Source organism: Eleutherodactylus coqui, chromosome 2 (genome assembly GCF_035609145.1).
Source record: "Eleutherodactylus coqui strain aEleCoq1 chromosome 2, aEleCoq1.hap1, whole genome shotgun sequence".
In the NCBI taxonomy this organism is placed as follows: domain Eukaryota; kingdom Metazoa; phylum Chordata; class Amphibia; order Anura; family Eleutherodactylidae; genus Eleutherodactylus; species Eleutherodactylus coqui.
Genome location: NC_089838.1, coordinates 204,658,143 through 204,682,858, shown reverse-complemented (window position 1 = coordinate 204,682,858; position 24,716 = coordinate 204,658,143). Strand labels below are relative to the sequence as shown.

At 42.9% G+C, this 24,716-nt stretch overlaps 1 protein-coding gene across 2 annotated transcripts in view; it reads left to right on the top strand.

The window, feature by feature from the left end:
* The first annotated feature begins 4,084 nt into the window (after nt 1–4,084).
* The window catches only part of LOC136612143 (mucosa-associated lymphoid tissue lymphoma translocation protein 1-like), a 58,744-nt gene continuing 38,112 nt past the window's right edge, over nt 4,085–24,716 (top strand). Inside the window, exons 1-3 of one of the 2 annotated variants that reach the window (XM_066592275.1) lie at nt 4,085–4,141; nt 17,192–17,290; nt 22,924–23,042. In XM_066592275.1, coding sequence (XP_066448372.1) covers nt 17,281–17,290; nt 22,924–23,042 — 129 coding nt within the window. In that variant the 5' untranslated portion in view covers nt 4,085–4,141; nt 17,192–17,280. Of the gene's footprint in view, nt 4,142–4,210; nt 4,230–17,191; nt 17,291–22,923; nt 23,043–24,716 lie in introns of those variants that run through there. The other variant, XM_066592276.1, reaches the window with a different exon arrangement.

The window sequence follows — 24,716 nt, the reverse complement described above, 5'->3', positions numbered from 1 at the left end:
ACAAGTGAATAAGTTACAGGCCCCATTGCATACTTGCGCGTGCAGAAAAAAATAAATAAGTAGATATAGGAAAATGAAAAAAGATCCAGCGCTCCAGAGAAACCTTTCTGACTCAAATCAATCACAGGCTCCTTGAATAACCATACATACTTTTATTAGCAAATATATGTCCGACGCGTTTCGTCGCCTAACAGCGACTTTTTCAAGTGACATATACAACCATAACTGACCTTATATACTCTCTTAGAACAGGCCTTCCATGCGAGGCACCCGGCGTTCATTCCCTGATCAATCACCCGAGTCGCCGTGTCGTCACATCCGGCGCACGGGGAGGGTATGCGGAGTACTTCCGGATCATGCCCACTGCTTCCGGGTTAGTTCTCCATATTAAAATACCCACGGTGTGACGTTTTGCTAAGCCGGTCATGTGACTATTGTAGGTCACATGATCCCCCAGCGTTCTGTTGTCAATGCGCCCAGCATGAGGAGAAAGCGTTACCATATCAACGGAACGCTCTCCTCTAGTATGAGCAGATATATCTCTTATTGTTTATAGCGGTATATACATATATGTATAAATAAATTGATATATAGGTACTATATCTTAAAATTTCATAAAATATAAACACTAGCAATAACTACTCAAATTTACAATAAATATTCTAATATAATATTATACAATCTATAATCTTAAAATTCATATAGACCATGATAAATATCACAAACTATATCAATAAATATTCCATATATATAAAAAAGTCTTAGAATGTATACATAAAAATATGTTGTGTTGTATATGTGTACACACATGTATATATATACACATATACATACCTATATCAATTCTCAATACAGATTATCTATCTAAAACAAAAATGAACTAACTAAATATATAAAAGAATAATCCATTAGAATTTCTCTAGCACCTCATTCAGGCCATTAGGAGTGAGTGTGTTTAATTTATATATCCAGTACATCTCCTTGATCCTTAGATTTTTCACTGATCGTAAGGAGATGCTCTCCTACACCCCAAAATGGATCCCACTGTTTGTCCTGTGTTCAGAAACATACCCATTGTAGCCCTAATCTGCTTATTGGACACATGGTGTTACCTCCATTATAGGCCTAGCCCTTTGGCTTTCAGGGCACAAGTGAATAAGTTACAGGCCCCATTGCATACTTGTGCGTGCAGAAAAAAATAAAAACATTAACCCCCTAAAAAGACCCCCCACCTTTTGGAATTTCCTAAATCTTACAGAAAAGTAATAATGTAAAACTTTGTGGTATGTCTCAAAACACGGGTAATTATAGAGGCCTGGTTGGGATGGGCACATGGGGCAATAAAAAGGGTATCTCTCCTCCTCCCATGCTTGATGCAAACACAATTTTTTCTGGGGGGAAAGGTATTTCTTGACTTCAGTGGCTGGAATAGGGTGTAAAAAGTGGCGCAAAAGCTTTTGCACCTCATCGGACTGAGGTGCATTGATCTCAAACAGAATGCGCTCCAAAAGCTGTTCCTGGAACTGCAGGAAAATTGTCGGTCCCTGTGACTTTTTATAAATTAGGCATTATAGGTAGTGATCTGAATAAGGTAGATCGCTATCTTTTTATACCATTGGAAAACGGCGATCATATGACCGGGGACCACTTACCGGGGCCTACAGTCAGTGCTCCATACTCTTGGCTACCTTTGGTAGCCAGGAGCAAGGAGGTTTTAAATTTCCTGGGCCCTCATCTCGGCTACTCCACATGCATCCGCCATTTTCACGGTGTGTGCATGTGCACAAGACGGGAAAAACTTCATGAATTTTGTATTTTAATGCGATGTTTTTGTACTTGGTACTACAATGCAATGCTATGTGGGAAACAAATCGCGGCATGTTCTATCTGGCTGCGAGAGCTCTCAACGCACGCCCATTGCTGGCCTCATTGAAAGCAATGGGAGAACCCGCGTAAAATATTCATACGCAAATATAGAGAATAGAACCCATTGATTTCAATTAGTTTGTTCTCATGAGCATATATTGCGCGTCCATCCCCTCCATGCGCAAAAAAGTAGGACCTGCTCAGTTTTCCCACGTATTTGCACACAAAGTGCTACATAGAAGTCTATTGAAGGTGCGCAAATACGCAGTCATAATGTGTTCAAATGAGCAATATGCTGCGCAGAACCACAAGGAAAAGAACATATTTGGACCTCATTAGGCTAAGTAGGCTTTTAAATCATGACAGGGCTGCCTTGCACATGCGTGTGAACATGCCATGCATGCACAAAAAAAAAGAGATTACTAAGTGTCAATACACAAACAAAAATAACTCGTTCATGCACAAATACCTCACGTTGAGGCGAGCGTATTTGTGCATACAGTCATCTGAAGAGGCCTAATTGTGGTAAATCAACAGCAATCACAACATAATCTGCACAGTGTTGTTACTTGTCACAGTGTACATGCATACATACAAGTCCCCAGTCGTCTGGCTGCTACATATTACATTTTACATACAGTATGCTTTAGGCCGGTTTCATACGGGTGACAAAATCGCATGATTTTCTCCCGATGCAACAGTGCTCCAAAATCGTTTGTATGTGAAGCCCATGCTTGCCTATAGCTTCCTTCACATTAGCAATGTTTTGTAGCCTGCGACATTGCGAGAAAAAAAATCATGGATTGCTGAATAGGACCACGATTTGTGATGTTTTGTGCGCCAACCAAGGGGCCGTCCATCGCAATCAAGTTAATGGCTGTTCAGCCCTAGCAATATCGAAAGGGACATCTCTCTGGGACCAAGATGCTGTGTTCTGTCTTGTAGACACCTGTGGCTACTCATTAATTGGCAGAAAGAACTCTTCACTTGCCACCCTGTTCCTTTCTGTACCCTCCCCAAATTTCATAAATAAAGAATTTAAACAAGAACCCTTTATTTGCTGGAGATTTCTTTCTGCAACCTGCCCATAGGTCCCCTACTGGCCAATACGGACCTGCATGACTGCCCCTCCTACTCCATCAAATTAAGGGCTTAAATAGATGGGCGCATGCGTTAATACGCTCCCCGCTACAGAGCATATTAGCGCATGAACCAGAGTTTTTCTTTTGAATAAAAAAATGTGGAAATGTGGAAAAACTATGTGCGAGAAAGATAGTGCAAGTCCTATTTTAACCCACGACAATCCCGCTATTGAAAATTAAACCTTGAAATCCATAGTTTTGTTTCATCCCATTTTAAAGCCGTAATTTTCACGAACGCAAAACAGGACAAAAACACGCTCATTTCTGTAAGCCCAAATGGCAGGGTCAAACGAGCGTAATTTAATTGCGTATTATGCGCGTGATGTATGCGTATATAATACGCAGTGAATGGACTCAGTGAAAGTACATTAATTTCCATTGACGCACTCAGGCTAGCATTTTTTAATTGTGTATAATATAGTAAAAAAGAATGTAGCATGTTCTATCCTACCGTGTATTAAATGCGATAGAGCCCTATTGTTCTCTATGGGCGTGAAACAAACGCTGTACAAACACAATTACATTGTATATGTATGGCATTTATACTTAAGATCACAAAGCGACTGAGCGGGAAATGAAAAGGAAACAAGAAAGACTGCGTGTAACAGCGTGCGTGAGATATATATCATGCGCAGTGAGAACTGCCTAATTAGCCGGCCCTACGTTAAATAGCTGTACATTGTACGTCACTGTGCTGGGATGTGTTAACGGCTCCTTCTGTGGAGCAGCCATTGATCCGAATTCTAAGAAAATTGTAAAATGTTAAAGTATTTTATATCACAAGTGCTATTTGAAGACAACAAGGCTGAGCATAATGTAAGTAGCGATATCTGCACGTGAAGCAGATATCCCGCAGATACACAATGATTAACTATAACTAATGTGAATTATGTCAGGAATGACGCTCCATATACATCTGTCATCCTGGGAAACAATGGTGTTCTAGTTTATTGTAGGGACTTCACAGAGAGTCACATGCTCCTGATCATTCTCTAGTTTCACTTTCGCCTCCATAATCATTGGCTGCTAGTGCTGCTCATTTACCCTGAGGCCGGTCAAAGCAGACAGACGAGGAAGTCAGTAGTACATTGCTGGAGGAGTCACCATGAACTGCCTGCTAGATCCTTCTCTGAGTGAGTATAATGTCTCTTCTTGTGAACTCTCTTCTGTCACCGACTGCTCTTAAGTCAGCGAGAAAGTGGAAGATAAATAGCAATAGAGGTAACAGGTCTCATCAAGGGTTAATCAAACCAAACGCAAGGACGGAAGCCAAGTCACCTTTAAAAGCAGTTACAACTCTAAAGCCGAGGTGACAAACCATAAATGTCACATCTGGAAATATATTAGGAACTTTAATAACACAAGTGAAACAACTTAAAGTTCAGATCAACTACGATATTTCATAAACTGGAGGGACTGTACAAATGTCAGACACCGGCTACACCACCGACAACAAAGAACTGATAAAAGGGAATAGAAGTAGAACAGAAGTCTGAGGCTGATGTTTCACAAAGCTGAGACAGAAGTTTGAAGATACATTTCCACGGGACAGAAATGCTGCAGAATGTCCGCAGCGGAAAATCAACAGCACTTCTGGATCCAAAACCATTGGTTTGGATTTTAACTGGAAATTTCAGAAGATACAGTGCACCTCCGAAGCCTTCACGGCGCCCACCGGCCTGTACTGAGTGCTGCTCACCAGGTGATGCGGAAGTGGCATCACCTGACTGGCGGTGCTGCGATTACTAGAGGCCACTTGGTGCCATGGAGAGCTGACAATGTGAAAACTTCGGAGGTGAGGAGGAGCGTTGTATTTTCTGAAATCAGCTGCCGTTGCGCAGCTGATTTCAAGTCAAAATCTGTACCGATGGTGTGGATTTTGTCACCGTTTTGCTGCATTTCCGTCCCAAGGGAACTTATCCTTAGGCCAGAGGCATAATTTGAAGCTTCTGGGCCCCAATGCAAAACCTGTAACAGGGCCCCAAACTATAATGCTTTATTTAAAGTACTGGGCTCCGTATATGGAGAAGAGAGGCCTTCTTGGCCCCCTAAGGCTCCTGGGCGCGGGTGCAACCTAGGCCACTCTCACACATGCCGTCAGCAAAATGCCACAATTTTACTGCTGTTTTCAGATGCAGCTTCCTGCCTCCAATAGTGGGTTTTAGCGCACCTCATCAATGTGATGAGTGATGAGGTGCGCTAAACGTGGCAAAATCCGCAAAATGAGGTGCGGTAAATGTGGCAAAATCCTGGAGGTCCCTTTCAACTCTACCATTCTATAGAAATGTTCAAACAAATGCTGAACGCATATCTGTCTGGGATGATTTAGTGAATCCTGCACTGAGCAGGGGGTTGGACCCGATGACCCTGGAGGTCCCTTCCAACTACCATTCTATGATTCTAAGAAAATAGAGCACACAGCCCTTGACAATTGCGGCAAAATCGAGCGCAGGTCAGATTGAAATCACGTTAATCTCAGTAAAAAACGGAAGTGTGAGAGTGGCCTTAATGTTACTCTGGTTATTTTTATAATCTTATACCAATGTATCTGGATCTGTGTGGCACAGACGGCCTTGGTGGCAGAGGTACAGCGCTGATGAATGGCAAAGTAATGTGCATTAACGCACTCAAAGCCTAAATATTCCGATGTGACCACAGCTCATTCTAAAGGCCCATTTAGACACAACGATTTTCGCTCAAAGCCATCTTTTGAGTGATAATCGTTGTGTGTAACTGCACTGACATCATGCAGTTTTCGTTAAACCATCGCTCATCGTTGTCTTTCAGCAAAGACGACAATGAGTCTCATCAGGGATTCACAGCGGGATACAGCTGATACTATTGTTTCAGCTGTATCCTGCTCCCTGATGACAGGCATGGTATGAAGAACAGAGCTGTCCAGCCGGGCGCTCCGTGCAGAAAACAGCTGGATGCAGAAGACAAGTGGGGCCACCCCGCTTGTCTACTGCATCCTCCGCTCAGAGTGCTTAACTGAAAAACAGCCGGGAGCTCGGAGTAGGGGACAGCTGAATGCCGAAGGCAAGCGGGAACACCCCACTTGTCTACTGCATCCTCCGCTGGGAACGGCTGTATGACAGCTGCGCGCTGCCAGTGGGGAACAGCTGGATGCAGAGAACAAGCGGCCCCCCACTTGTTCTCTGCATCCTCCGGAGCGCAATGTGATCGCTCAATGTTTGAGTGATCATCTTGCGATGTAAATGACACAACGATTATCGCTCAAAAGACATGTTTTGAGCGAGAATTGTTGTGTCTAAACACATGGGTGAGTTTTAATCCCGTTATGTGGCTGTGAAAATCAGGGTTGCATAATGGGATGATGCATAATATGGAGAGCGCTTCCCCCCTATCCACGAGCAGAGAATCATTGCGATTCTCCGCTCATGGGCAGCAATTCGCAGCATGCTGCGAATTTACCGCGATTCACCGCGGTCAGCCTATCTGAGGCTGACAGTGGAGATCTGCCTGCCGGTTCCTGCTCTCGTGCGGCGGTATCCCACGGCGGAGATACTGCAATGCCCGTGGACAGGCAGCCTTAAGCCCGAATGTTCATCTTCTCTCCATGTCATATACATGTTTCCAAGAACCCAAGCTATGTGGAGTTGTTTGAATGTGTTCTCATCATATAGAGCTACCGGCTGTCAGTGTTACAAGGGGGGGGGGACATTAGTGGTCGTCAAAGCAAATCTGCAAGATTACATAGTCTGTAATGGATATTTTGTTGGATACTTGAAAGTCATGTGAAAATTATGAGTTAGGATGACTAATGGTTTTATGTAGTTTTGTAAACCAAGGGGAATTACCTTGAATAACTTGTTTCTTATTTTTAGTTAATAGATTGTAAAGAGTAAGGCTGGCTTCACACAGGTGAGAAAATCGCATGAGATTTGTGTGTTGCGAGACAAATCTTGCACAAATATGAACCCCATTCTTTTGAATAGGGTCATACACATGAGCGATTTGTTCCCAAATCACACTGTGATCGATGCGGGAAACAAATCGCGGGATATACTATCTTTGTGTGTACCCTCACAACACATCTCCTATTGTGATCAAAGGGGGCCGGTGGCAGCATCGCACCGCGTGCTAGGTGTACACAATGAAGGTCTCCTCATTGAAAACAATGGAAGAAACTCCGCGATCGCGTCTTCCCTGAAGAGATGCGAGGCCGTTTTGAAACAAAAAACGCATCACATCCACAGGGAAATTGCATGTTAGTGAGCGCGATATGAGGCCATGATTTACGGCCCGATATCGCGCTTGCCCATGTGAAGTTAGGCTTAGTTCACAGCTATAAGACTGGGGGATCAATTCCCACAGCTAGCAGTAACCTAAACCGCCACCAGACAAAAATATTGCATGTAACATTTTTGTGTCGAGTGCCATCCTTCATTTACGATACATACAAAGTAAGGCCTCATTCACACGAGTGTTTTTACGCGGCTAATTTGAACTCCTATGCATTTATTCAGATGACTGATTTTTAGCCGTGTAAAAACGGTACGGCCAAAAAGAACATCTGCGCTCAAATACAGCGGCCGATTCTATACGTGACCGGAAAAGATAGGTCTTGCCCCATCTTTCGGCCAATATACGCTGGCGGCTCCCATTAACTTCTATGGGAGCTGCTGAAAAACGGAGGGAGTTTAGGGCTCATGTCCACGGGCAAAATAAGAATTAAAATCCGCAGCGGATTTTAACTCTTCTTCTGCCCGCGGATCCGCATCCCATAGGGATGCATTGACCACCCGCGGGGTAGATAAATACCTGCGGATGGTCAATAAAAGGGATTTTAAAAAAAATGGAGCATGAAAAAATCCGGACCATGCTCCATTTTCATGCGGGTCTCCTAAAATAGGAATTTAAAAGAATTACTCAACCGGAGCGGGCGGGGAAAGCCTTCTCTTCCTCACAGCCGGATCTTTCTTGCTTCGGCTCGGCGGATGTGCCCGGCGCATCCGCGCGGCACGTCGGTGACGTGCCGGCGACGTGCCGCCGGCGTGACGAATTCATCCGCCGGCCGGAAAGGAAGATCCGGCCGTGAGGAAGAGAAGCCTTTCCCCGCCCGCTCCGGATGGGTAAATGCTTTTAAATTCCTATTTTCAGCGCTCATGTCCGCGGGGCAGGAGGGACCCGCTGCAGATTCTCCATGGAGAATCTGCAGCGGATCTGATTTTCCCCGTGGACATGAGGCCTTAGCAGCAGCCAATGCTGCTAAAACATGACAGGTGCCTCTATTTAGGCATTAGAAGTATTCTGAGGATTTATGCTGACCAAAGGAATTCCGGGCTGTGGCGTGTATATGCCGGACCCGGCTGTGTGAATAGACAAGAGAACACTAATTTTAACGGCTTTTTCCCGTTCATGCGATTTTTGACTGTGATGCAGCCAGCATAAAAACGCATCACCTGTGTGAATTAGGCCTAACTATGTTAGACCATTTTGGATCAAAGAACTTTGTAATTAAAAAAAAAAAATGTTTAAACATAGATTTCAATCCAATCTTTTAGTGTAAAATGTGGAAAAAAACTAACAGAAAAAGTTGGAGAAACATAAATTTACCCTAAGACCAGTTTCAGACTGGATGCGTAATACGGACGTGTTTATCATCAGTATCTGATCTGTATGTGCCTCCATATTTACTGCTACTGGTTTTATTTTCTACTGGACATACTGATCCATATTTTTCCAATAAAAAACACGGAGGTAAAAATTGAAAAACAATAGGCATGCTGAGTTATTAAAAATGACTGTGAAAAATACTGCCGTTTGAAAGTGGCCTAAACCATATTAATATTCTTTATACTAAACCTACTCGCAGATTTTCTGTGCTAATTTCATACTACAGCTAATCTGCAGCTAATTCACTGTGTGGGAACATACCCTTATTGTTTCTAGCAATTGTACATATAAGGTCTGATTTACACATAGGTGGTAGTGGTGCAGCGGGCTACAACTAAAATAAAGTGCTTCTTTGTACATTCTTTGCTATTTTTGTTAGCCTTTTATATGATCAAAAATTGTGCGATTTTTCTTGTGATGCAACAGCGCTACAAATCGCATGCATGTGAAGCCCATGCTTTCCAATGAGTTCCTTCACATTAGCAATGTTTTGTAGGCTGCTACATAGCAAGAAACAAAATTGCAGCATGCCTTCTAACTCATTCTAGCGGGGAGAGGCGGAATCTCACACACTGCCCTACCAATGTGCTAATATTCTAGGTGGTGACATGCTGGCCATGTCACTGCTCACGTCATAGAGAGGGCAGGATCTCCTCCTCGATTCTTTACTTTCTCCCCTCCCGGCCATGGTACCGCAGGCGCTGAGCTGGTACCCACTCGCCCTTTCGGCCGGGTCCTGGACTAGAACGGAAGGGGCTTAACCGCACAGCTTCCGAGCGGCTTCCGTAAAGAGAAAGTGTGCAACACTAACCCCCTTTATGCATGTTTAGTCTATATGTGTACATCACAAAATGCCATTGTATATTTTTTACAATATAAAAAAGTATCTTTTTGCTTGCAGCCCATAAGGCCGGCTTCACACGAGCGTGACGGGCTCCGCCGCGTAATATTCCGCAGTGAAGCCCGTCACGGCCCCCCAGAGACCCCATACTTACCAGCGGAAGATAGCGTGAAGACGCTTCCCCGCCCACCGCCGCCGCGTCATGTGACACGCCCACCGCATCACATGACGTGGCCGGCCGTGTCACGTGACGCGCCAGCCGCGTCATATGACGCGGCGGCGGTAGGCAGGGAAGCGTATTTTCACGCTATCTTCCGCTGGTTGCAGCGGGAGATAGCGTGAACGGACGGCTTCCATTGACTGCAATGGAAGCCGTCAGCGCGTACACCCGCGGCAAATAGAACATGCTGCGGGTGAGCATGGGAGATTTCACGGTGCAAAATTCCGCGGTGGAATTCCGCACCGTGAGCATTGTGCTATTAGGTTCAATAGAACCTAATAGCAGGGGGCAACGCAGCGGATTTTTGCCGCGGATTTACGCGGCGTAAATCCGTTCGTGGGAAGGAGGCCTTATTGTGATGAGAAAGAAACTTAAATTGTATTTACTAGGGAAGCCCTGGCATTCACAAAAAGATAATAGAAGGGATTTCCCCCCATACGCCTACTTACTGCATGGGGGCGGAAATTCCCTTCTGTTTCCTCTAATTTTGCAAAAGATTGTCTAGGTGTTCAAAATAAAGTAGCTGTTATTTCCTGAAATATCTACAGATTTCTGATGACAGTTTTGTAAAGGGTCCCATGAGACATACCTACACATAGCGGTACAAATGTTTCCATGGAGGGCCAGACTTTACATATGACAAAGAAGACAGATGCTCAGGGCTGCCACATTGTTCTAGATATATATTAATGATATAGTTCTGTGCTGCATTCAAATGAAAGAATAATTACAAGACTGGTGAAACCCTTACTGCTTGTTGATTTCATTGTGGATTCTGTGCAGATTTTTTGCAAATCACGTGGATGTTGTTTATTAAAATCACATCCACATGGCTTGTACGCTAAGGCTGGGTTCACACGGGGCAGAATTGCCGCAGATTTGCTGCAGAATTTCTGTGCAGAAATTCAGCAGAATTTCCGCTTATGCAGTACAACCGTTATGAAATCCGCAACACTATTATAGTATTTCCAGCGTTTTCAGCCGCGGGTTTTGCTACTTACATTGAGGCAGGCCTATGTACAAAAAAACGGTGCGGAAACGTCCAAAGAATTGACATACTGCATCTTCAAAAACCGCGACGCAACAACATTTCCGCACGGCGGCAGAGTGGAAAAATTCCACACTGTGAGAAAAGCTTTTTGCCAAAACACATTGACTTTGGCTTGCACTGCAAATACATCAGTTTATCCGTCCTGCGGATCTGCAACGGCAAAACGCAGCAAATTCCCGGCAATTCCACCCCGCGTGAACCCAGCATTTATCTTACATTTCAGAAGAAAGATCCGCAGCATTTGTATGCTACAGGTGAACATACCCTAACTGTTTGCATATAATGATTGAAATTAATTATTTGAGTGAAGTGACATTGTGGTGCACTACATTTTTTTCAGGACTGTTGGGACAAAAATACATTTAAAACAATAATACTGCTTAGTTTATAATTACCTAATTTTCACAGTGATCTGTAGACTCAAGATAGTAATACATATTATACATGACCTGAGTTTATATAGAGGTTATATTTAATGTACATGCAGGTGGATATAAATAAACTATGCTGTGCCCAATGGCAAACTTTTGAATTCCCCACCCCCCACCTTTCTATCTAACTATCTGGATTCCGTAATTGCCATTGGCAACAGCATCTAAGGGGTTAAGCAGCTGGAATTGGAGTTTACTTGTTACAGCATTCATGACCTTATTCTGTAGGTCAGTGTGATTACAACAATACCACAGTTATATATATTTTTTATATTGTACTACCGTACTTTTAAGAAATAAAATAAACATTTTCTTTCGCCATATTCTGAGACTCTAAACTTTTATATTTTTCTGGCGATAGGGCTGTATGGGGAATTGTTTTTGCGGGGTGAGCTGCAATTTTGGGAGGATATCCAGTTTTTTGATCACTTTTTATTCTATTTTTTGAGAGCTGCGGTGACCGAAAAAAATACTATCCTGGCCTTGTGTTTTTTGTTTACGGTATTCACCTTGTGGCATATGTAATGCAATTCCTTTATTGTTGAGATATTTTTGTGAAAATCCCAAAAAGGAGAGGTTTTGAACTTGTAATAATGTTTTTTTTAGCTTTCAGAATTTTATGAAACTTATTTTTACGATTTTATTTTTGTTTCAAAGGATTTTATTGTGTTTTATATTCATACATAAAGTAGGCTTGTAACATTCTTAAGTCCCCTCGCAGGGGGCCATATATTGCCGTAAAAAATAATATATGCCTACATTGGCTAGTAAATAACAAAAAAAAAAATCACACAAAAAAAAAATATATAGGAAAAATAATGTTAACATGGGGATTTAAATAGGGATGAGCGAACGTGTCCGTTACGGACACATCCGCACCCGGACACCGGCTTTGCCGAACACTGCAGTGTTCGCGCGTAAGTGTCCGGGTGCCGCCGGGGGGCGGGGAGATGCGCGGCGGCGCGGGCGGCAGTAGCGGGGAACAGGGGGGAGCCCTCTCTCTCTCCCTCTCCCCCCCACTCCCCGCCGCACCCCCCCGCGCTGCCACGGCGGCCCCCGAACTTTTTCGCCCGAACACTGAAGTGTTCGCAAAGTTCGGTGTTCGGGCGAAAAAGGGGCGGAGCCGAACGTGTTCGCTCATCTCTAGATTTAAACCAATGGGTTGTCAAGAATCCACATCGTCATTCAGAAATGTCTGACTTTTGTGAATTGTTTTAGCCACACCAGAGGGCTTGAACTTCAGATCATTTGATTGCTGATACAATATACTAAAATATTGCAGTATATTGTACTTTTTACATTAGCAGCCTATTAAATGCTACCACTAGCAGGGTGATGTGGCACTGCAGACAGCCCCTCTCTGTCTAGTGGCTTAGATGCCACAGTCAGCATTGATTGCAGCATCTAAGTGGTTATATTGCCATGATCATAGCAGCTATTGGCTGGTGTAAGCTATTTAACGCAGCTGCCTTCCTCTGAAGAGGGAGTAGGCTCAACTTTTGAACCTGTTGCATAAACTCCCTGCTACTCAGGGCATTCATGTCATCCCTTCGTCAAGAAGGGATAAATATTAAATACTTAAAGGTCATTTGTTCATTGGTAAATGACCTTTTAAGAGGGGCAAATGCCTCCTCACCCCCTTAACTTTCAGGCAGCTACAAATTGCCTTCTAGGTCTTCCTCCTTGTGGAGTGTCTGTCTGCTATCTTTGTTATCTCCCCATTTCCCAATGCCTGTCCTCTATGTCTTGTGCCCCCTTTATCCTCTTCTTGTAGTCTTTTTCAGTGCGCTGAGGCGGGGTAGCATGGCAGTAACATGAGCTGTAGGAACTGTGATCTTCCAAACTGGGGAGAGCATCGGCATTAGCCCTGGTGACTATGTCAGAAAATATGTCCCTCGGTAAGGAAAATGATGAGTTGAAACCGTGAGTCCTTTTGGCCTTAATTAGAAACAGAGCAGGTGATAGAGATCACTTCAAAATCATTTTTAAAAGGCCTAGTAGTTTACATGTCAAGGTGGAGAAGAGAATAGTTTCAGGTAGGCTCTTTACTTTGAGATTATGCAGGAGCATTCATTGTTCAAGTCATTTAGCAAGTGGTTGGGTGTCCCGGTGGCCTGCAGCATTTACTCATTATGCTATCTCATGAGCTTCCAGGTCCCCATTTGATGAAAGAGGAGAAATGATTTTACTAATTAGCATGGTTTCCAAGGACTTGAAGGAGCTGTCAGTTTGGAATGTAGAGCAGGAAACCTCAAGTGGTTCAGAGACTAGGTTCTAATATAAGAAGCCACAGGTTCACTACAATATACTATAGTCAGAGGCTGAGCCAGTTAGACCAAAAGCAACCAAAAATCGCTTACGCCCATGGTTTTTGGCCGCCCTGGCATGTTTTTATATTCATAAATATGCTGCATATTTGCGCATGTAAAAAGAACGCAGACAGGTTCACTGAAATAGTGTGCAAATTTCCTGCGTCTTCACTGCGCATTTGCCCCCACTCATTCACCTCAATTGCCTATTGCGGTATGTAATACGCACCAAAATAGGCCATGCCATGTATTTTTTCACACGATTGCACATCGCGTGTAACAATATGCTCATGTGTAAAAGTCTACTATGTGGTTGCCGCACACAATATCTTCTTAGATCAAGGTGGGAGAAAATCTCATATTGTTGATGCAAGCTTACCAGGATGTGGACAATGCATCCAAATCATCAAACCACTTCAGTATTCTTGTAAGCAGCATTCAGGGTTTAGATCATCCACAGATCATCTTCTTAAAAAAATGAATATTTCGTTATTGTTCCATTCTTTGCAGCCCGCAACGTTTCAACTGCTTGCCGCAGTCTTTATCAAGCCAATACACAAATCAAACACAACTGGTGTATATATAGCTAACATACAACATAAATACACCAATCACCTACACCCACATATTAACATAAAACTCAATCAGAGCCCTATTGGAGGAAGGACTTACCCACCAGGTGTAGGCACCGATTGCACCGGGACAGACCGCTGATCAGCCATGGACAATCCATGCCGGCATCTTTAGTTAGCAACTGCACATGCGCGAGATGTATCCAGCTCCCGCGAGATGTCCATCAATGTACTCCGTACATACGCCACTTAGCCAGTCACCACTCATGCGTGAGATCTATCCAAATTGCATGTAGCTTCAGCACCTATCAATAACCAGTTTAAGGCTATGCACCTCCATCTTACATTACGTCATATGGCAGTAAAAAAAAAAACTCATTTGCCCATCTATCCCAGACATCTCTCACATCAACCACTACTCAGTATGAGCATGCGACCGGCAGTGTGCTGATGGCTCCATCTTGTTTAAGGGCATAATACCAGGTGTATATCAAGACCATCATACCGAATGGTCCGCACCAACTGCGTGTAACAATATGCTCATGTGAACGAATTCATTGGAATCAATGGGCTCTATTCACTGTGCGTTACGCGTGCAAAGTAATACATTACACAAATACGCCTAGGTGGACAAGCCCTTACAATACAATTACAATCAGCTCTTTGAAGGCAGCCATAAGGTTGATGTGGCCCTCAATGAAGATGAGTTTGACACTCCTGTCCTAGGTTAACAATGCAGTAAGATAGATTAAATTGGATGTGCTTTTTTCCGTCCGTACTGACTACGTAACTATGTAAGGTCAACAACTTCTGCCATTAGCACATACAGCTGCCAGCAATTGCCAATTTTATGGCACTTGCCTAGTTTTCATAGACACTAAATACTCCCTCTCCTTTCTCAACAGGAATCAGGTCAGTAACTTTATTAGCTATGTTGTCATCACTCTACAAAGCTATCAAGGCGGTATGGAAAACATCAAACCGTTCTAAGCATTTTAATCCCCCGGATCTTTTTGTTAATTCTCATCACTCAGCAGTCGATTCATTTTTCAGAGCCACTGCTTTATTTACCTTTGTTGTCATGAACGTCACACTCTAGATCATTTTTTGTAAGGTAAATGCTGATCTGGATGTAAGCCCGCTTGTGGTAGCATAAGGGGATGAATCCTGCTGTAGTATGTTGTGTACCTCGCCATAGCTCTACAGCTATTTTACAGGAAAAAATTCGCAACATATAAAGACATGTTTCTAAACATACTAATCTCACTGATTGTGGCATGTTAGTGGTTTATAGTGCGCAAAACTAATTACAAGTTTCCTTCAAAATGTTTTGTCATAATAGCAAAAAGTGTTGGATCCAAATGTATCAATATGTGTAACTAGACCAATCATTTACCTTGCACTCTGGAGTCCAGCAATGGCAATGCCTCAACTGGAGAACTGCAAACCTGATAGTCATTTAAAGAAATTACTTCAAAGTATAAATTCTAATACTACATATGTATAAACTAGGGGTGAAAAACGAATTTCAAGGGGAATTTATAATAATTTTAGTTTTGTGGATTAGATGTAGATCTGCTGAAGAGAAATAACTGTTTAATGTTTTTTAATAATGTACTGCTTATTTATATTTCAGTTTTAAAATCTTTCCTCGGGCAGCCATGTTATACATATAGTTTAGTCCTGCATTGTTCACTTAGACAATGTAGTATAGTGTATGTGCTTTAGGCCGCATCCACATCAGCGATTTTCTCATGCGATTTTGTCGCAATGTGACATCGCTACAAATTGCATGTATGTAGACCCCAAGCTTTCCTATAGCTTCTTGCACACGAGCGATGTTTTGTAGCATGCAACATTGCGAGACTACAAAATCGCGGCATGCTCTATACAGACGTGATTTGCGGATTTTTTTGTAGCTCATGTTTCCCTATGAAACATTCCTATGTATTGCATCGCATCGCATCGCATGAAAACATAGTTTTCATGCAGTGCAATGCAACTTTTACAGTAGGAAATCCTACTGTAAAAGTCCTAAACTAAGCCCTAGCTGTAGTAAAAAAAAAAAAAAACATCACCTAAGAAGTGCTGTCAGCTCCGGCACGCTTCTCCTCTTCACCTCCAGCACTTGCCTTCAGTCTTCTGCCAGCCCTTCCTTGATTGGAGGATCAAAATTCCTGCCTCCAGGAAGGACTGACTGTGATTGGTTCATGAGCGCCAGGGGCTCAGCCAATCAGAGCCAGCACTTGATGAACCAATCACAGGGCTGGCAGAAGACTGATGACGAGTGTCAGAGGTGAAGAGGAGATGCAAGCCGGAGCTGACAGCGCTTCTTAGGTGATGTTTTTTTTTTGTTTTTGTTTTTTTTTACTGCAGCTAGGGCTTATTTTCTGTGTAGGGCTTATATTTCAATCCCCCTTCCCCCGATAATCCTCGCATGTGGTGCTACAAAGTTGCGCTACTTTGTAGCAGCAAAAAAATAAAATAAATTGCACTTTCGCCGCATGAAGACACTGTGATATTGCACAGACCACCAATGCGATACTGCTGCGATTTTCTCGCTATATATAGTATGTAGAGAGCTTGCATTGCTCAATATGTAGAGGGCACCAATCCACTACAAATATTTCATTAGAAGTTCTACCTCTGGGCAAGGTTTGGTTAGTACGCTGACCTATCCACGTCCGAAGTTAATTGGTGGGGGTTTCCTGCTTGGGATTCCCAGCAATCATCTGATCATTGCCCACTGTCATTGCAGCGGTTGGTACTGCTGCATAGCTCCCATTGAATTCATTGAATTGTGCCACAGTTCAAAACTGGGCTGCTGCAATATGGACACGGGATCAGCTGATCAGCAGAGTGCCCAAGCAGTGTATCTCCATCAATTAACTATTGATTACCTATCTTGAAGATAAGTTATTAATAGTAAATGTCCTGGAGAACCCCTTTCAGTGTGGTATTAAAAGCAGAATTATTAGTAAGGGTTTGAATGTACGCAGCTCTAACAAATATAAGAAAATTATAAGATGTAAAATATTTGCAGGGTTTTTTTTAGGCTTAATATCCTGTATATTTAATACATAGTCTAACTTCTGATAAATTATCTCTTTTGTTCCCAGCTGATCATTTGGATACAATGCAGGAATGCTGCTTAATGTTTTGCCTGTAATGTTTGCCACAAGCCCACAGGCTCTGCCGATGTGTAACCATGCTGAAAGGTAGGAATTTCTTTTAATTTTTTTTGCATTTAAAAAGGAATGTACAGTGGGGGTTTTAGAAGGATGGAAAAAGAAAAAAAAGTAATTATTTCACCCAAACAAAGTAAGCTTATATAGTCATAAATTTCTCTCCTCTGCTTATCTGTGTTGTATTTCACTTTTTAGAGCATTAGTTTGTGGGTACAATTGTATTATGTCTCCACCACAAGTATGGGTGAAGACCTAGTGATGAGCTGTATCCGCCCACTGTATGCCCACAAGCTCCTGATTGGCTGCCTGGAGCAAGGTCTACTGACCCAAACTTACAGCATGATAGGAATCTATGAAATAAGTGGGCTGAGAGTAGAAGCAGGAGTATACAAGAACTCATGGGGCTCCATAACAAAACTCAACATTTGTCATTACCCTCCAAAAACAAAAAAAGGGATAACAACCTTTAGAACACAGAGGGATTCGACAGCAAATCAGCTTTAGTTTACCTCTAAAGGCCCATTTAGACACAACAATTATCGCTCAAAATTAGCTCAAAAGCCATGTTTTGAGCGATAATCGCTGCGTCTAAACGCGCGCCCATCGTACACTTTTCGTGCACTACTCGTTCACTGCTGACTTCAAGCCTGGTTGAAAACTGTTGTTCATGCTTATCAGGAGCCCATGCTGAGTTCCCCACTGGTAATGCTAATAGCATTCTTTCAGCTGCAGACCCACTGGAGAATAATGGAGCTGAATGCAGGCAACAGACCTCCAGCTGTGATCTGCATTCAGCAAAAGGCTTCATTTACACACTAATAAGCTTCTAAGTAGCTGAGTAGCTACTTAATAGTTTATACAAAATGATCACTCAAAGCTGTCACTCAAATTGTTGTTTGAGCGATTACCGTTGTGTCTAAATGGGCCTTTAATAATACAGTTATCATATAATGTTTTCAAGCACCAGCTCTATACAATGATTACAGTGCAGTTACCTCCAGTGATAACAGGTAGTCTCCATTTGCAATGGTCCGTATTTGGTTTTCTTCTTTCTAGGTCCCTAACCACCACTGAGAGTTATTCCAGCCACTACTAGCTTCTGCAAACTTACCCCATTCTGCTGCCGTAACCCCTAATGGACTCAGTGCTCCTCTATAGCAATAATGTGCCTGCTTAAGGCCCTTCTAAGTAATAGCATGCTCGCTGTGGCCCCACTAAGTAGCAGTGCCCTACTGCAGTTCCCCTAAGGCTGCCTGCACACGGCCGGATTTGCATTGCGGAATCTAGAGTGGGCGTCTGCCTCTGGATTCCGCAGTAAATACCTTCCATAGCATGCAATGGAAAAGCATTTTTTCTGCCGACAAGAGGAAATCAATTGCAGTTTTCCACTCGCAGGGGGGGGGGGGGGGGGGGAGAAAAAAAAATCGCAGCATGCTGTATTTGAAGGCAGATTCCGTACGGACAGCTTCCATTGAAGTCAATGAAAGCAATCCAACCCGTGGCCCTTCTGCAATCATCATTGTTGAAAGGTTGTGTGATTCGCATCATCACCTAGCGACTGCGTGGCATTATCTGTACTGTGCATGTGCACCGGCTGGCACATCTGCAGAGCAGATAAAAAGAATCCAGAAAGGGACGCGGGGGTCACCGGCTGGGCACATGGTTAGATTCAGCTGCGGGATCCCGCATGTGGAATCTGAGCTGGTAGTGTGCAGCGCCCCTAAGTAACAGTGCTCGCACTGCAGCGCCCCTAAGTAACAGTGCTCGCACTGCAGCGCCCCTAAGTAACAGTGCTCGCACTGCAGCGCCCCTAAGTAACAGTGCTCGCACTGCAGCGCCCCTAAGTAACAGTGCTCGCACTGCAGCGCCCCTAAGTAACAGTGCTCGCACTGCAGCGCCCCTAAGTAACAGTGCTCGCACTGCAGCGCCCCTAAGTAACAGTGTTTGCCCTGCAGTACCCTAAGTAAAAGTGCTCCCACTGCAATGCCCCTAAGTAACAGTGCTTCCCACTGCAGTGCCCCTAAGTAACAGTGCTCCAACTGCAGTGCCCCTAAGTAACAGTGCTCCCACTGCAGTGCCCCTAAGTAACAGTGCTTCCCACTGTAGTGCCCCTAAGTAACGTGCTTGCACTGCAGCGCCCCTAAGTAACAGTGCTCGCACTGCAGCGCCCCTAAGTAACAGTGCTCGCACTGCAGCGCCCCTAAGTAACAGTGTTCGCACTGCAGTGCCCCTAAGTAACAGTGCTCCCACTGCAGTGCCCCTAATAAGACCCCTGCTGTGGCCCTAATTAGTAATAGGACTACCCTCTTTGGCTCCAGTTAATGAAGGACACCCTCTGTAATGCCAGCAATTAGTAATAGGATCCCCCCCCACTACAATTAATAAAAGGACCCCTTCTGTTGTCCCAATTAGTAATAGGACCCCTCTCTATGCCACAAGTAATATAGCAACCCCTCTGTAGCTACACAGATTTGCAGGACTGACTGAAGTTGCATACTATCTCTCTCTGTCCACAGCATGATATCACTCCTTCTGCCAGCAGAGTCACTCACAGTACAGGGAACATTCAAGCCGGAAGGGAGATGTGATATGATGCCATGAGAGACAGCATACAGTGTTAGGGCTCATTCACACGAGCGTATTGTCGCCGTGTATTACACATGCTTTTTTCTCATACGTAACACACGGTTAATGGAGGCAATGAAAGTCTATGGACTTTCATTCTTCCATTCACACCACCTGTGTTGTCACTGCAAGGGAACATCCGTATAAAACGCAGGAGAAATAACTCGCAGCATGCTCTATTTCTCCGCATCTCATATGCAGGCTTTGAAAGGCTGTGTATTGAAATGCTGCCTTTTCGCAAGCCTTAAATAACTTTTTTTAAAAGTCACACTGCGCATGTCTGTGACGTCAGATTCCCGTGCATCCGCAGTGCCTATAGCAGCCCGTACATGGTCTCTGCCGGCAGAGCATAGGGGCTCGATGAGTACAATGCTGTGAGACTTGCAGCGTTGTACTATATGCCGTGTGAATGAGCCCTTAAGGCCCTTTTACAGGGAATGATTTTCGCTCCAAAAACTATTAAAACAAGCAAAATTGAACCATATTCGTTTGGTCTAAACGCAGCCAACGACCAACGGACAAACGAGTCGTTCATTTTTCGTTTGTTGTTCATTTTATCCTGGACTACAAATCATCGTCCAGTTTAAATACTGATCGTTTTGTCGTTCTCATTCACGTATACAGTAAATGAGAATGACTAAACAATTTCTCGTGTAAACGAGCCGACAATGTATCTGCCGGTATAAACAGGCTGCACAAGCGAACTCGTTCGCTCGTTCAAACCGGACAGCAGCTCGTCTAAATGGCTCATGTGACGGCAGTCCTGCAAGTGTGTGTATGTAATGAAGATGATGTAAAAGCCATTACAGCGGCTGGACTTTTAAGTGCAGGGGTCAGGCGGCCATTTACTAATGCCCTCCAGCACAGCCCACCCCTGCCACACAGTGAATTAAAAATTAAGGACAGACATATTAAATATGGAGAAATAAATCACAAATGTTTGAACAGATGTGTGACCATTTGCTGATATGTATTTCAGTGTAAATTTGACACTGGTAATGTAACATTCAAATTGCACTTTACACTGATTTGGAAATGACTGCAAACATGTCAGATACCATTCATAATACCATATGGTCAGAACTCAGAAATCCACATGTTGCTCCCGAGCTACTGGTTGGGGATCACTGACTTATATTGCATATAACTAATTATTCCATGCCTTCTGTGATTATATGAATTAATTAACAATAGAAAGACATTCTTGCCCTAAAGTAAAGTAATTAAACAAAAAGTATATTTTGCATTTAGACATAGTGATTATTGCACATTTTTGCTAGTTTGAATGAATTTTGATTGATATTTATCCCGTGTAAATAGCCCTTAAGATAAGACTGATTACACGATAGCTTGCATGTACTCAGGGACGTGTTAAGCCCCATTTACATGCAAAGATAAAACTGAAACAGTTTCGAGCAATCATTTTGCTCATTAGTAGCTAACTAGCTTCATTTGCATGTATTTAGACAACAGTGGGTGATCTGCTTTGTTCTGCTACGAGCAGCAGGATGCGTACAATGCTATCAGCACGGTCTGTGGAAAACACAGCATGCCGTCCCTCTTATCAGGGACAACAGTCTTTATGTTGACTTGAAGTCAATATGTCTTGACTAGTACAAGCGTCAAACTTATAATTACAAGGATGTGCTCTCTACAGGGGGCCTCAGATCCATGCATCTTCCTGTTTCCTGTCCCCTCTAAAAGTCTTGTCCTGTATCCCATCCTTTTCCCTCCCCCCTCCTTTCCTGCTGCTTAATACAAGAAAGGATCTCCCCTTTTACCTCTTAATAAATCCATCTTGAACTCTTGAGATGGACACGTGCGGGGCAGTGTTGGGAGTATAGCTATACCGTCACTGTGCTTGAGGAATATCATCAATACCCTCATGAGAAATGAGCATTTTACTTTCACTCACTTCGACCTGGCCACCTAATTCCTCAGGCACCTTTTAAGCATTTCCCATTCCGTACATCTACCCCCTGCCCTCGCCCCCCTTTCTTTGCTTTTGTTGTTGTTCCTGTTGCAACTTAGTTGTAGTTTCTTTGTTAAAAAAAACTGAACAGTTATAAAAGAAAATAAAGTTGGATTGACTTTTAGCTACTGAGTTGGATGTTTGTTTCCTTTTTTATTTTTTTTGGAATCCACTTACCAAATGTCTTTATGATTATTCAGAAAGGAATTCTGAAGATTATTGATGAGTACATATATGCCTTTAATGGGGGCGTCTTCAGGCTTAGTGCATAGGGCAGCATGCGCTATAAATATGGCCTTCCATGTACTTTCAGTTTTAGTAAAATAAAGTCTTATATTTTTCATTTGCTTCAATACAGGGAAACAAAAAGATTCGAATGGAAAATGCACTAAAAAGTTTGAAGGGGTTTTGTCATTAAAAAAATTTTTTAAAAAATCAATACTTACCTATCCCTCCCCTGTCAGTCTTCTTACCGCATCATCTACTCACCTATCTTCTCCAGTCCCCTGAGTCAGTCCCCTGACGGATCCTCCTCTTCTTCTTGTTATGGAGCGTCCATTCTTGGCATCCTTCTTCTGGCAGGTCAATGGAGGTGAGGTGACCCGGGGGGACTGGAGGACCCAGGAGAAGATGCGGGAAGAAGATGGTCTGGGAAGGAATAGGTACGTATTGAATTTTTGTTTTCTAATGACAGAACCTCTTTTTTTAAGCTTTATCCAAGCTGATGGCAATTAAGTCTATTTTATACCCATAACAATGTCTGTAAATTGCATTTGTCCTCAAATAGCAAATACATTGTTTATAATTAATGTAACGATTTAAGAGAATGTTACTTAATAGTAAGAATTATAGTTTGTGTATTCTTAAAATGAGTACAGGATGGGTCTCATTTGTTACATGGCTAGAATACTATAATAACTGGTAGTTGAATCCATTCTATATTCAGTACATGGAAATGTCTAGAATAGAGAAAACTGGAACATTTTCCATGTTGATACATATTAGCAGTGACTGACGTCACAGTTAGCCGTTATCGGAAATAACACATCTGCTTTTTAATTTCTAGATATCCAAATCACAGAGCAACCGGTGTGTGCCTGTGTGCCCATGGACTTTCCCCTTACCCTGCGCTGCAAGGCCCAGGGCCCTACAATGTTGTTTTACCAATGGTTTATGCAGTGGGAGGTAATTTCAACACATATGGTTGCATAAGTGGCATACAGTGCATATTTATAGAAACCTAACCTCATGGAACAAGCATGTGTCAAACACACTTCCTTTTTCACTGTGCTTATCTCAAACAAAAATAGATTTTCGCCCCTGTGAAAGTGCTCTGTTTTAAGCTCATTGCTGTGGGTTAGTTACTTTACGTTTATTCACACTTTAGAACTATGAACAGAACAAAGCAAGCTTAGAGTGATTTTTAACATGCAGGTTAAGGTTAACATTTTAGGGAAGAGAGTATTCAAAAAGATCTAGAAAAGCTTGCACAGTGGGCAGAGACTAACATAATGGTATTTAACAAGGAGAAATGCAAAGTCCTACATCTGGGCAAGAAAAATGAAAAAAGCACATACAGAATGGGAGGAATTGAGCTAAGCAGCAGCACATGTGAAAAAGACCTGGGTATACTAATAGATCACAGACTGAACATGAGTCAAAAATATGATGCAGCAGCCAAAAAGGCAAACACAATTCTGGGATGTATTAAGAGAAGCATAGAGTCTAGATCAGGTGAGGTAATTATCCCCCTCTACTCTTCCTTAGTCAGACCTCATCTGGAATACTGTGTCCAGTTCTGGCCACCACAATTTAAAAAAGACATAGACAAGCTGGAGCAAGTTCAGGGAAGTGTTCAAACAAAGGCTGGACAGACATCTGTCTGGGGTGATTTAGTAAATCCTGCACTGAGCAGGGGGTTGGACCCGATGACCCTGGAGGTCCCTTCCAACTCTACCATTCTATGATTCTGGGTCCCCTTTAACACTATTATTTATTGGCTACATACTTTATATTGCTGTTTATAAAATACATTCATCTATTTAGGGACCTTTCACACAAGGCGGAATATGCCATCCCAGAATTCTGCACAGCTAACTGCGTATTTTGATGCAAAATTGCCTGCAGGATTTTGCGATTTTCAATTCTGCACCAAAATCAAGTCCCTTAGTTGCGTATCTATACTCTCTTTTTTTCTCTGTATGTCTTTTTCTCCCTCTCTGTCTCTTCCTTAATCTTTTCTATCTTGTGAGCTAAATTCAACTCATAAATGTAGAAAAAGCATTAAAAATGATGAACTTAAAACTATTTACAAATACATCTTTAATTATGAAATTTGAAATACTGATAGGCCAGTTTCACATTTGCATTGCAACCTCCGGATCAGAGGTTTTGTCACATTTCTGGCTCAAAATACCAGAAGCTGGGCGGAAATCGAACAGACACTATTCAATTATATATAGTCAATGGGGTCCATTGGGCGCTGTTCGGTTCCATCCTGAGATGGAGCCCTTCAGGCGTGGGATTCCCCTTTGCTCCCTGAATAGAGCAGTAAAGTGGAACCCTGAGTGCAGGTGAAACCACCCTTTAACCACACATATTGGCACTGTTGGGAGGTAAGGATATGCCTGCAATTTTGTTAATGTGGATGCCATATTTTAGCAACTACACATGATAACATAGTATGTTAGGCTGAACTAGATGGACATTGCATCTTTTCAGGATGTTTCCACACCCCCTCCTTGTTGATCCAGAGGAAGGCAAAGAAACTTCCAGTGAGGAAAAAGCTAATTTAGCACATTTGGGGTAAAAATCCTTCTCAACTCCATAATGGCAGTCAGAATAATCCCTGGATCAACA